This window comes from Vanessa cardui, chromosome 7, assembly GCF_905220365.1.
Source record: "Vanessa cardui chromosome 7, ilVanCard2.1, whole genome shotgun sequence".
In the NCBI taxonomy this organism is placed as follows: Eukaryota; Metazoa; Arthropoda; class Insecta; order Lepidoptera; family Nymphalidae; genus Vanessa; species Vanessa cardui.
Window position 1 is genome coordinate 1,342,322 of NC_061129.1, and position 14,834 is coordinate 1,357,155.

The window sequence follows — 14,834 nt, forward strand, 5'->3', positions numbered from 1 at the left end:
GATCTTTATCTCTGTTTTTAGTACTAAGAACTACTCTGGCAAGAGGCGTCCGTGCTACGGTCAAACAAATTAAAAAAGTGCACTTTGACCGTATAATTTTATAATTAATATAAGTACTTGGAATTATATTCAAGTGTATATTTTGGTATGTGTGTATAATATATGTGTTCAACATTTAATTTTATAAGAAAGAAATGAAGATCGTCGTTTAATATGAAAACAACAATTTACTCTTTTTTTTAAGTTACTGCTATTATTGATTAAACTTAAATTTCTCAAACATGTTACATTTTTATTCTTAATGTATAGAACACGTTTATCATATCACACATTAACTGGATTGTAGGGCAGTCACCTCCTTGTAAACGAATGAACAATGTGGATAAGTGGACTTTTATAAGCAAGATGTCTTCAAAATTATTGATTACCATAACGAACGACTAATACAGAATTGGCGAGGACCATTGGTCGCCTTTTCATCAGCCGCTTTCCGGCGAAATCGGCCATCTCAGTGTTCCATTACTTTGCACAAGGTGATTAGTCTCAACTTCGGAGGTTGATTGATTTTAAATTTTCACAGAAGAGACTGATGATTATTGGTAAGAATATTGCGATAATGCAAGTTGTTTTGGATAATATCCGTTTAAGAACGGACACAAATTGACAACAATACGAGATTGGACAAGAACTATCCTTGCAAGGATTAGTGTCAGTATCGATTTGGAGTTCCGTAAGACGTCATCTTGTCCCTCCCATAGCCTCGATACCAATGATTAGAGGACATCGCTCTGTAATCTAACTATGTTAATGCCTCTTAACCTGGATTACCTACCCCTAGGACACCAGAAAGCTGAAGGTTAAAAAATATATCTGTCTAAGTAAATGGAGGAATTGTACGGTTATGAATATATATCTAACTAAGTAATAAAAGCAGTAATTTCCAAATATTACACCCTAATCTATTTTTTTACGTGTGTCTACACCGGATCACAATAATAGAAACGTTTTGAAATATTAAGGAATATACACTTACTAATAAACTAACTAATACAGACTTATCATTATACAGGTAACTTGTGGGTCTTAACTCTTAATACACTAATTACGTGTGGAAAAAGTTAACAATGAGAATACTGACAGAATTTCGTTATACTTAATTAATGCAATTACTTTCCAAAATTTTGACTTAGCAAAATGATCTTTTAATAATCTCATTTGTTAGTAACGATTAAAGAAGACACTAAAAAACAATCAATCGTGTATCAATCGTAATGTTCATTGCCTTAGTTGCTTTGATAATTATGTACCTACATAGGTACAATCCATATAAGCATTTATAAAAAGGGATTGTACTATTCCGCTTAAAATTTTAGCCTTCATGATTTTAACCATATTTTGTAAGAAATTACCTATCTTGTGGTTTCTTTGGGTCTAGCTAGTTTCTTGTCATCATTAGATATTATAAAAATTATGTGAACTCAGAATGTTGTGGTTGAACAAAATTAAGGCTACAAAAAAGGAATTTTAATAGTGAGTTATTAGAAACAGATATTACAAAATCAATGCTAAGGGTGATTAATAATAGAAATCTTTAAACTACAAAATATTGATGAGGTATCAGATTAAGATTGTTTTAAATGTATGGAAATTTATTTTGATCGGAGGATAATCGAGAATAGAGAAATAATTGTACTTAGTCATAAAAGCAAGTTTATATTACTTCTTTTAACAGCGCCTATTGTATAGTGTAGATACACAAAAAATATTTATATACATTTTTAGTAGAAAGCGTTTTATAATATCGCATAAGAAATATATCCTTTTAGGCTTCTGGGTATGGATGAATTTGTGATGTGCTCCAAAAATCAAAATATAACTTCCGAAATTAACCTAATAAAGGCTATACAAATGTTGCTATTAAATATTAAGGATGTTTCGTGTAACACTAACTTAGTTACAAAATATATCTTGAAATAGATAATTTCTCAACTTTAACTATATTTAAATAAAAAGTCACATACAGAATTAACGTTGTTATATCACGAACTTGTCTCGAACGCAAACAATAAACCAGTTTTTTAACGATTGTGATTTTTTTCTCTGTTCACGAATTTATAACTATTAATCATTTTATATCTTTTACTCGTCTGCCTGCTGTTGTAGTAATACTCTACTAAATTTAAAAACATAAAAACAATATTAACAAAAAATATCCACTAAATAATGAACATATTTCACTCATTTTTTTATATTAATATCACTATTAAGGGCGTCTATCAATCTTTAATATATTGCATACATTTTAATAATAAAAATAAAATGATTTCTCTATCTTTACTATTTTCAAAATTATTTAAACAATAATATTAAAAGTTTATCATTATATATTTTTCATTTATTATAACAAGCAACAAACATCCGTCTAATGTGACATTGTCAGTGCGACAGATATCATTTTTGACTTTTGCCAAACTTTCCGAAGTAAGTCAAAATAAAGTTATTAATCATCATTTCATCAGTGATCATAAGCAACAAACATTGTTTGTAACAAAAAAAATGGAGAAGGAACTTGACAAGGTTGTGGAAGAAATTATGTCGACTCCTAACGTGAGCGGGTGTCTAGTAGCAGATCATCAGGGCCTCTGCTTAGCGTCAAAAGGCACAGCACACGTTGATTCTGCGGGCCTCATCGTAGCTCTTTCCGAACAAGCATGCAAAATACAACCGAACTTTAAACCACCTACCGTCTGCTTGGAAACGGATACTAAAATATGTTTGATACAAAGACACGGTACCATCACGGGAGCCGTTTATAAACAGAAGGCGTGAAGTTGAAGTATATAATTGTTTGTTGATCGAATAACTTAACGGCTGTGTTAAGATTACGAGTTTTATAAAGCTATATTATTCTTTCAGTGTTATTTAAAAATGATATTATATCTTTTGTAATTAAACCTGCCATATTGTTATGATAATAAGGCATAACTTAATGTGAGCTGTAAAAGCATCTAGTTTAAATTTTTGTTAGCCTATTATATATTTATAATAGATTGAAATTTATATTTTCAACCATATATTAACGGAAATTTAAAATTTACTTGTTATATTAGCTTTCACTTGTATTGTTTATGCAATCATAACAAAAATGATGAGTATTGTTAAGTGAAAAAATGTACATATTATTAAAGGCTCTTATTATCAGTAATTAATTTTATTTAACTTTCTACATAAAGGTAATATTACATACTTTCATGAGGACAAGATAAGATTCAATATCCACTAAAAGACATTTAATAGTGCACAAGTGCATATATTAAAACATTAAATTATGTCACTCATAACCTGATGAGTAGCGAATCTATATATAGTTCAGGGGCAGGTTCAGCATCACATGCTCTCCAATGGATTTGAGTATAAACACTCCTAAATCCAAGCTTCCAGACTGACTTGATGGACTGATCAAAGATGACCAGATGGAAATTAAAAAACCACACCTTGTTTAACAGGTTAAATAAAACTTGTAAATAATATACACACATTTATTACAGATATGCCTTCCTAGTGTTAACATTTATCGACAAGAACAATGCAGTAACCGTAACTACAATCTATATATTTACCATACCATACATTGATGCGAGCTACCTGCAACATATGACCAGAGATGTCACTTTATGCCAAGTGTCCAAAAATAACAGTATATCTTTAACTAATGGAGGATGATACATTTAACGAGAATATTTTGAATCGACATAAATTGACACCCCCATATTTTCTATTGAAGACTATAATATTAGAACTAATAACATTGTGTATTTAACACGCATATCCTTAACTAACCAACAAGGTGACTAAAATTAACAAAATAGAACATCTTCAACTTTACAATCATTTTTACATAATCAGTACAATTGAAGCTGTTTGGTCATAATAAGGCGTAGGAAAGGATATGAGTGAAGACTATAAAAAATATATTTACTTGTGTAACAATTACTGTTATGCCATTTTATTATTACGATTACAATATTATGATATTTATTATAACTTGCTGAAATAAACTTGGAATTAAATTAAATATAAAATTGATTACTGAGAATGGAAACTCATAAGCAGACATACCAAGTTTATTTTCATGGACTTTAAAACTTAAATGCTAAAATGTGACTAATTATAACAATAGATTCTATCATTATATACAAAACTATTAAATAAAGGAATATTTTCAATGATTACACTTAGAAATAAACTATCATACAATAATATGAAAAAATAATTAAAATGGTAGGATATTTAAAATATAAAATAATTAAAATTAGGGAAGCACGCATTTTAAACAATCGTGACATTCGTATTATGTTGCCAGATCTAAATTAAAATAGGACGAAGTATTTTTTTTTTATATAAATAAAACTTACTGGCAACACTAACATCCAAATATAAACAATGTTGGCGGTATGAGCAAAGTTTTTAACCTAGATATAACATTACCTATAGACTAGGGTCTTTCTATGTGCATAATACTTCTTTATATCCAATGCCTTTTTACTATATATTTTATAAAAAAATATCAATTGGTAACAGTGATATTAAACACATCGTATTACAATCAGAAATATTAACAGATTAATGTTGTTTTTTTTTTATTTTCATATTATGCAAGACAACGCTAAGTTGAATTTTTACGAAGTTTTCTTTTTCTTTGTACAAATTTCATTGTTTTTATTATATATCCAGAGGCATATAACATTCATTTCAATAATAACAGCGGTGAATAATCTTAGAAAACATACTGAATACATGTTATAGTGTTGTGTAGGTCTGGAGTTCTAGAATTAAAATTGATACGAAAATGAATAATTTCAGACAAATATTATTACATTAATATTTTTTTTTCCAATAAATACATCTCAAGAAAATTGCATAATTTGAAATGGCCTATTTTAGTTATATTGTAGTGTATAATTTTGGATGATTTAGATGATAAAAAATATCTTAATCAACGTCATATTGCTCAATGTCCGACCGTAACGTTACTAATGGTAGTAAACCATACATTAAGTTGTAAAACGACATATGACGACTTTATTTATGCTAATTTTATTAGTAGTTCAAAAACTTTTCAAAGTAGGCAGTCAAAATTGACGTTGTTTACAATGTTGCTAGAACTAAAAATAAATATCAATAAATCCCTAATAAGTAAAGAATGGATAAAAGAATGTTCAGTCATGTTTCGACCTGTTTTTAAAGCAATTTTGCTAGTAATACAATACTTTTTTTAATAATATTGAGACCATACATATGGAATGTTTAATACCGAAATTATATTAATTAGTAGATTAGTAAAGCGATTAAAATATAATTCGTACAAATTTTGTTAACCAATATTAATTTAATTTAGTTCTCATATTCATTTCTTATAACAATTTAACCCATTAAATACTTCTTTAGGTTTATTTATAATTTTCAAATAACTTTGCAACACTGATTTCGTTGAAATAAAAACAACTATGATTATCACTGACTATACAATTAGCTATCTAAGAGTTCGCTATATTCATGCATTGAATAACAGTCTAAAAACAAAAAAGGATGATATGTAGAGATAAAAACCAAACTAAGAACTCGCCGACTGAAATACCGTAATACTTCTTGCGAACTTGAAAAATATATTCAAAATAATTATGTCCTTCCATTATGACCTATTAATAATTTTGGTCCATTTCTGAACGCAGGATTTAAGCCACACAGAAATGTGTCGACTTCACATTACATCAATAATTTATCGATATAGTTTACATTTATATCTTCTATGTTAATATTATTCAATCTATTTCATACTTATGTATGTAAAGAACTATGATTTAGCTCTGTACAATATATTTCAGAAATTGCTAGAACTATTTTAGTGCAAATCGATAATTATTTTTTAAATAGGCCTTCATAAACATCTGTCGTCGAATATGGGAATATCTTATAAGAAACTTTTCAACACTTCCTACGAACGTGAATCACCTGACGACTCTACTTTCGACTAGCTAATATGCCATAGTAGACTCACAATGTCCCACAATCCGACACAGTACATCCACACATGTATTTAAGCATATATGTCTTGGCAGAGAAACACATAGAGGATAATATGATGGATAATCCTGTTGCTACTAGAAACGACAGGTACAACACGTTACTTATTTATTGGGTTATATTCTCTGCACTCACTGGGAGACCAATATACACTTATCAAAATTATTGGTACCAAAAAGAACGTAAACTACAGCAGAGAGGACGAATCGCTTGAGAATGATTTCGGTTTCTATACAGCCTATTACTTGGTAGCATAGAGAACCATAAATCAAGCTATGGTATCATTTGAGTATGGGACTGAAAACAAAAGTCACTGTTTGGGTAAAGATTCTCTCTGACGCAATTCATCAGCAATTTAAACTTGGCCAATTCCTATAGTCCGAGGATCAAACAAATGGGCAAGATGTGTACCACAATCAAAGCAGGTATTTCGATTATGAGAAAGCTACAGCGCATATTGTTATATTGGTAGTAGATTTGACGATACTAGTAGCCTCAGGACTAACCCTGTCTCAAAAACCACCGACAAGAATATCCTATACATTTCCACTAACGTGTAATGAGTGCGTTCATAAATAACAGTTACGAATGAATAGACATGACATGAATATGAGAAATGTTCGATCACCTACAACACTCGTACACAATATGTGTAAATAGAAACATTCTAATAATTATACTTTTAACAAACCTCACAATTTACTTTGAAACGAGCTATTGGGATCTGACTTATGGGCGGGGCTTAATAAAAATGGCCGACATTGTGTCAAATTTAAGTGGGCAACACTTTTTTTTTTAATTTCCAAATGCGATGGATGTGGCCAGGACTGGATACCAGTCTCGAGATCCTGGAGCAATAAAGGAGTTTTTATATATATATTAATAAAAGAGTACCCTTCGTTAGTTTTGTAAGAATTTCCTTTTTTTTTAATTAGGGTTTTTTATTAGTAATTTCAGAAGGGCCTCTTAGAAAGTTACCACTATGAGTAGCCCATTAATCCAGCCCTGTGAGTCTTCCAGAAAGATCAATGTGCATCAATGTTTACCCAGTTTTTGTTCACAAGTAGTGTTGACAGCAAGGCGTTTTCGTTAGACCATCCCCTTATATTATGCATATGTCAGATCCCAATCAATTTAATGGTATACGCTACGCCTTTACTACATTAATAATTAGTAGATAATTAATAAGCCGGCAACAGCTTTATATTATACAATTTATAAAATACAATAATTCATAATATTTTCAATTATTTTATAATGAACGCGCAACTCGGTAACATAAGCAACAAACTGGATATGTTTGTGATCATTTCCAATTCGAGCCTCATCGTGTTAACAATCTTTTTATTTAAATAAATATGTATTTGTTTCTTACTTCTTTGTTAATATTGTTAAGTGAGTTTATGTTACCTACTCAATTCATCGAATTATTTTATTGATTATTACTAAGTATATAATCAATTGTAACAGTCTTATATGGATCTGATCATTTGCCAAGAAATTAAAAAGCTAGTAAAGAGTAGAGTAAGTGTTAAGAAATGTTAGAAAATTGTCTATGAAAAATTGTCTATTTGAGAGTACAAAAGGGTGTAGTTTATTTTCAGTATAACCTTCATTGCTTTTATTATAATTTAACCGTTTTTATTTATTATAAGCTACTATTAATTCTAAAATGATTTCAGACCCTAAGGATACTTTTTCTTTTTTATTCTGACGGTACAAGTTTGTTGGTAAGTCAGTTTATCTCGTATTTTTATTATTTTCATAAAAATGAAATATCCAAAATTTATATATTTAATTAACGCAGAACATACTCATTCGGCTTAACTGTAATTAATTCAAATATGTGTTAAAAAGATTGTTAACATAACGAGGACAATATTGGAATGTAGCATACGCTTGAAACGCCATATAAATACATAAGTCAAAAGCTGCCATATCGATTATGTTATATTTTGGCATATTAGGATTAAACACATATTCAAATATCATTAAATGTCATAGACAACATATTTTAATCTGTTGAAAACCTTTTTTTTCATTAAATATTTTTTTATCAAAAATGATTCAAAAACCTATTTATTAAGATATACCACTGAAATATTTCAAAGGAGGAGTGAACATAAATATTTTGGTCGACAAGCGATAAATACAGCTGGGAACGAATCCCGACCGGCGTCGACACGAGTGACCTTGAAGGATGCTAACCTAGGGGCGTCAGTGCGCGGGAGGGCCCGTGAAGCTGAAGGGCTGCTCGTTTGTGACGAGCGTGGCGCGCGGAGCCGAGCTGGGCTGCGGCGCGCCCGCCTCCAGATTGGCGGCCGACGTCCGCATGTCATCTATCGACGCCCTACACGTCATGGACGATTAGCCATCATTCGATTATTTAACAAGACATGTGCTCATACATTCTAAGTCTAACGGCAAAAAAAAACTACAACAGTTTTAGCATAATCGTGTGAAAATTCTATTTAATTAAAATAATTAAACCACTGCAGTATAAATCCAATTGATTTGACCCATTCCATTATTTAACAACTCATGTGCATATAAATTCTAAGTCTAACGTCTAACGGCAAAAAAAATCTACAACAGTTTTAGCATAATCGTGTGAAGATTCTATATTATTAAAATAATTAAACTACTGCAGTATAAATCCAATTGATTTTACTTTCAATTAATAAGTTATTTTTGTATTCGTATCAAACATATATATAAAGTTAATAGTTTCCAAAATAAATTTGTTATTTATATTACCCCCAAACGAAAAAATATATATTAATGGTAAAATAAATTAGACCGCATTTTTTTGACCTTTTCAAAAAAAACTGATCTGAACTGATCAATCGATCAATCGGTCTTTATCTAAGATATTGTTTTGAATTTGAAACAAAGCTAAGTATAGAAAAAAGAACACATCGAAGAGAAACTAAACAAGAATAAATAAGTAGCAATAATAGCAATAATTCCGATGTGCTGTAATAAAATATAATTCATACTGGTGCTTGAACGTATAAATAAAAACAACTTGCCTTCAGTGTAAGAAAAACGTGAAAGTATAAGTAATTAATAAGTGACATCAAAACTTAGTCCTCTAGTGCGATCATGCGGTAATATAATGCAAGACATCAATCAGTGCGATCAAGCAACTACAACTGAGATACCGTTTAACCTGTAAAGCTAGACCCAGACCCGACCTTCGCGTAAATTGTAAAATAAAACTTCATACATATAAATTAACATACGAAACATTATACTCAATTGGCGTTAAATCGACTCACTCAAACGCAAGTACGGTAGAAGCTTTACAGATCAAACAAGCTAGTTCCAATAAGACCACGAAAACTCTCGGGCGCCTCTATCGTACAAAACAGCTGTGAACATCTACGGAACGTGCAACATGCATATGGGCGGAGGCCATGCTAGCAGCGGTATTGCCTTAGTTAGGGCGCCACACGTCAGGGTCCTCCATGAGGGTGACGGTGTGGTCCTGCGGCGCGGGCCCGGGCGGCGTGCTGCCGCCGGCCGCCATGGCCGCCATGTCGTCCCGCGAGCCCCTAGCGCCCCAACCGACCGGTGTTACTCGTTACCACACGCACACAAGCACGCACGCACACACACGTGCCGTAACCAACAGGACAATATACGAAAACTCGTCCCCCGTCTACAGAGCGATTTTTGTATCTGGATCACTATATTAAACTATATCAGATGCAAGGTCAGTCTCGGGACCAATAGTTGTGTTTATGCAAAAATCTCGAGTTACCAATAAAATTATATAAATTTTTACTTTAACGACGATAGTAAATTTAATAATATTTTTTATTTATATCAAATATATTTCCATCGATAATAAACATTAGTTTCGTGTAACATTATAAAACTTAAATAATAACTAATAAGTAAACCGTCATATTTCAGTTATCAATTCGCTTTTATCTAAAAAAGTTGTTTTAGGGGTATAGGAGATGATTTAAATAATACTGTCTTCGTCTATCAAATGTCAAATAACTTATGACAGAACGAGAGAAGTGATTTAACAAAACACCCGCTAAAACAAGAGAAACTCAACTTAAACGACTGTATTACTGAGTTCCAAGTCATCTTTCACACTCGCTCAAAAGCCCTTTGTAAGTGTTAGACAGGGACAACACGTTATTAAAAACAACAATTATTAGTACCATATTAAAACCCAACACATTGTTAGAACAGTAAATAAAAGCAAAACAGAAAATAACTTACTTCTTTCCGAGCGCCATCATCCCGTATATAATCCCAGTGCCGAATATCATACCGCTGCCGAGCCACGTGCTCACGCTGAAGAAGCACATGAAGAACGGAGGAAGCGACAAACTTGAAACAAACAATGCATTATTATATTTAATTCGATCACGTGGTATTATATATACACTAGCTGAAACAGCGGCTTTACCCGCTCAAAATTTTACCTATAGCACACAAACATGTGTCCTTTTCATTTTACCCCCTCAAGGGATAAATCACATAAAGGAGTCTATGTACTTGAACAAACAACAACAACAGCCTGTAATTTCCCACTGTTGCGCTAAGGCCTCCTCTCCCTTTGAGGAGAAGGTTTGGAACATATTCCACCACGCTGTTCCATTGCGGGTTGGTGGAATACACATGTGGCAGAATTTCCTCACGATGTTTTCCTTCACCGCTGAGCACGAGATGAATTATAAAGATAAATTACGCACATGAATCAGCGGTGCTTGCCTGGGTTTGAACCCGCAATCATCGGTTAAGATGCACGCGTTCTTACCACTGGGCCATCTCGACTCTATGTACTTCACCGGGACTCAAAGATCCAGATCCTTCCCACACGTCATCGAAAATAAGCAAAGCAGCATCGTCCCCGTATCCCTATGATATTTAAGTAATATTTGGCTTTGTATCTTCACTAATTTTTGTAATGGTTTTATTTTTGATGTACCTTTGTGTTTTGTTGGGTGCAGGCCAAGTCTTTTGATTGTATATAATTTTAGGTCATTGACCCGATGACGTTTTGATTTTAGATGCTTTGCTTCAATCTTCTTCTCAATTAAAAGTTTGATTATCCTTATTCTTACTAAAGTTATTATTTCGGGATATTTACCATATTTTTTATTTTTATTCGATGATGACTCTCGTGAAAAAGACATTCGTAGATAATGTCGAAATATCGAGCTCCACCGAATAAAAATAAAAAACATGGTAAATATCCCGAAATTAATAACTTTAGTAATAAAAATAACCACGTTAACTTAAAATGTTATCCTTATTCTTTTTTTCAATTTAAATAGGCTAAAACTCACCCGATATATAATGCTGCCTTATTCCAGTAGGGGCGTGTCTCAACCCTATCGGAGAGAGTCTGCACGTAGTCGATGAAGAAACAGCAACACGGCGCCTCGCACACAATCACTATGAAACCAGCCAACATCTGCCAAACGCCAGCTATCAAACAGCTGACATTCATCAATATAATGCCAGTGCAATTGATGAGACCGAAGATTATGGCGACTGGAAATAAAAATATATATATTGTACGAGATTTTTGTTTTCATCGTCATTATATTGTTATGATAATATGGAAAATATTTTCTCCAGCGTATTTATATGACATTTTTTTCCTTTTTTAGCATAATTGGAAAGGTCTTGAGCTGAATCGATGACTGTTCTAAGTTTGCTAGAATTTGATGATATTTGGAAACAACCCCAATGTACCGAATAGAATCTTGTCGATTCTTCTTAGTACAATCTAACTTACGAACTAGGTCATTATGTTCAATTTCATCCTGCAACATTAAGATACCTACAGATGAATCCGATCGACGTAACTGCTAGTTATACTTTAGTCTCGTTGATCGAGATATCGTAGTATTCCCGAAATATACCGAGCATTACTCGACTGATGAGTTAAATTCAACCGGTATAACTAATAATCTATATATGATTTATTCCTTTGTACGTCAATCACGTGAAAATTACTGAACGTATGGTATGAGAGCAACCGATCGACGCGGTATCGTCCGTAAATGGTTATAAGCTATCATCGTTTTTAATTCTATTGATACTTACCTCTTTTTTTCATTTACATTTAATGCCCAACTGGGAGCAGTTACTGTAACAGTAGTCAAGAATTATTAATTTGTATTTCACTCTTTTTTTTTTACAAAAATATACCGAGTAAAAATAAATCCTACACATAAAACCTTTAAAAGAAAAACGATAGCACGTATCTATAGTAAAGGTAGTACGAAGTTGTTATTTTCTAACGTACATAATTGACTTAACACAACTGAAAGCAATAATTGGAGTAATTACATTTAATGTGCCACTAGCCGCCGAATATTGGGTCTACGTTATGTCCGAGAATCGAATATGTAATTAATTTTACTATATGAAAGTGTAGCTCGATAGTAATCATTTTTTTATGAACGTATTTTTTATCAGATGCTAGCCCTAGGGCTCGATAAACTTGTGGGACTGAGTTTGAAGAAGAGATAAAAATTATAAATTGAAATCACATACCTAGTCAATAACCTTTCCAATGCAAAAATATTTTTTTAAAAACAAATAAGTGAATAAAGTAACAAATACTGAGGTTGAGTGTGTTTAAACCAAAATCTTAATCTTTATAATATTAGCATAGAATGGCAGCTCTGAAAACCAACACTATATGAAAAACATATCTAACAATCGAATTGGAACATTTGAAACTCAAAATCCATCAAAATCTCAATAAGACTCACAACATATAAACAATATAGTTATATAATTACTAGCTTAACTTTCCAATTGTAACTACGATTTCTAGTCTCAATAGATAGACATATCTATTGACAATACAGAAAACTATAGACTCTGATCTTAATTACAATAACAATTACACTATTTAAATATGAAAAGAATTAATTAGTTCAACCAGATATGTTATTCAATCACAATTAAAATGTAAGTTGTAAACTGTAGCAGTTTGAAATGTTGAATATTTGTATTATAAAGCTGGAGACTTTTATCATTGAATGTATTTATCTCAAGAATAATTGCTACTAGTCACACTGAGACCCTAAGGAGCAGAGCAAGAATCATAAAATTCTAACTATAAATAAAGCAAGATGTAGGCAAATACTTGTTATATTTATGTATATGTAATATAATATTGCATGTATATTTTGAATAAAGTTCAGGTAATACTGCAAGCCACTACTAATATTGAACCATATTCATGTCAAACATATATTCAATATATTTATCCCAAAATATATTTTCATAACTTAGATTAAAATACATTGTGATTATTATTCTTGCTTATAATTCTTATTGTAACAGACACACTATGGTTGGTAAAGCATTATGTACTCAAAGAAAATTAACTTAAATTAACCAATTTATAAACTTGCATATTTTAATTAATAAATGTTACAATCTAATCTAATTATCAAAATTATCTGTATATTTACTACGAACCAATCTTTGGGCAGATTATAAAGTTGTAAAATAGATAATAATCAACAGTATTTACAATTTGATGGTCACATTTACAAACATATATACATATGCAATGATACTGCTAAAATTGCTCATAAAATGATAAGAAAAAACACTTATGGTTTTCTAGCCATGTGATGGTAATTGTTTATTTATAAATACTAGTATAAGACATTCTTAAAAATTAAATATTCATGACATAGCGTAAAATAAATAAATAGGAAATACTCCTTCATTTTAAATTGAGTGAAGTATATAATAAGAGAAAGGGTATATAACAGTTAAAAAGAGTGTATTATTCATAATGAATTAAGACATAAAAACTGCCTTATGTAATGCTCGAAGTAACTCAAAACTGAAAGTGGGTGTTTAAATGACTACAAGTTGACTCCGATTAGATACCCACTACGATTTTTATTACCAACTTAATATATTACTTGGATTATTATCAAATTAAAAAATTATGACAAATCAATATTTGACATAAATTTTCGAATAATCATTCAAGTAGCATGCAGGAGACTGTCCTGTTATTTTACCACAAAAAATATATATACAGATATAATTTCATTGTTTAATTTAATATTACAAAGCTTTTAATGTCAGTCAAGATAACAATGTTTACTCGACGAGTTGAAATAAATTCGATCATTCGCTTTAAAAATAATACTTTAGGGCTGTTTGGACAATAAGAGAGCTGATAAGATAAAATATTAAAGATATTTTCTTCTATTATATTATAATTGTATATACTTAATGTATACAAATAATCTTTTATATTCATACATTTAATGATACATCTGAAAAACATAAAATAATACGTACTGAAACTGCCAACTGTTCCCAACCCCCGACCAGCGTAGCGCATCCACCAAGGAACGTCATCTTTTTGGGCATTGTCGCCCCCTGGCCGATCCATAAGCATCGATATCTTGTCTGCGAACGACTGTAATTTTAATGCACATTTTTATTTACACTTAATTTAAACTAATATATAAAAAATTTAAATATCTGACTAAATTTTACCATTTTCGAAAAATCAATTCACTGCTTTGTCAGCTGTCAGAATTATTTCTCATCAAGTCCTCCCCACTATAATTCTGAATTCGGAGTGCGTGTAGATAATAAATATAATGTTATACTGTCTCCAACAGAGTGATACAAATTATTCGGACAAACATATAAAAATATTTAAACATTAGATACTAAATTTATTGATACATATTTTCGTGCATTACGTTTATGTCGAAATTCTT

The 14,834-nt window shown here is 31.2% G+C and overlaps 2 protein-coding genes across 3 annotated transcripts; one reads left to right on the top strand and one right to left on the bottom strand.

Annotated features, from left to right (window-relative positions):
• Nucleotides 1–2,439: 2,439 nt before the first annotated feature.
• LOC124531069 (ragulator complex protein LAMTOR5) lies at nucleotides 2,440–3,198 on the top strand. The gene has a single exon (XM_047105520.1). The coding sequence runs from the start codon at nucleotides 2,557–2,559 to the stop codon at nucleotides 2,827–2,829; it is 273 nt and encodes a 90-aa protein (XP_046961476.1). The 5' UTR covers nucleotides 2,440–2,556; the 3' UTR covers nucleotides 2,830–3,198.
• A 4,979-nt stretch (nucleotides 3,199–8,177) lies between these two features.
• On the bottom strand, nucleotides 8,178–14,714 carry LOC124530846 (calcium channel flower). 2 transcript variants are annotated; one of them, XM_047105177.1, is made up of 6 exons: nucleotides 14,605–14,714; nucleotides 14,404–14,524; nucleotides 11,400–11,607; nucleotides 10,327–10,437; nucleotides 9,523–9,641; nucleotides 8,300–8,434 (listed from the first exon to the last, which is right to left on the bottom strand). In XM_047105177.1, the coding sequence occupies exons 1-5, from the start codon at nucleotides 14,605–14,607 to the stop codon at nucleotides 9,524–9,526; spliced, it is 561 nt and encodes a 186-aa protein (XP_046961133.1). In that variant the 5' UTR covers nucleotides 14,608–14,714; the 3' UTR covers nucleotides 8,300–8,434; nucleotide 9,523. The 2 variants fall into 2 exon arrangements, with proteins under 2 accessions (XP_046961132.1, XP_046961133.1); XM_047105176.1 differs by lacking the exon at nucleotides 9,523–9,641 and having other exon boundaries at nucleotides 8,178–8,434.
• Nucleotides 14,715–14,834: the final 120 nt, after the last annotated feature.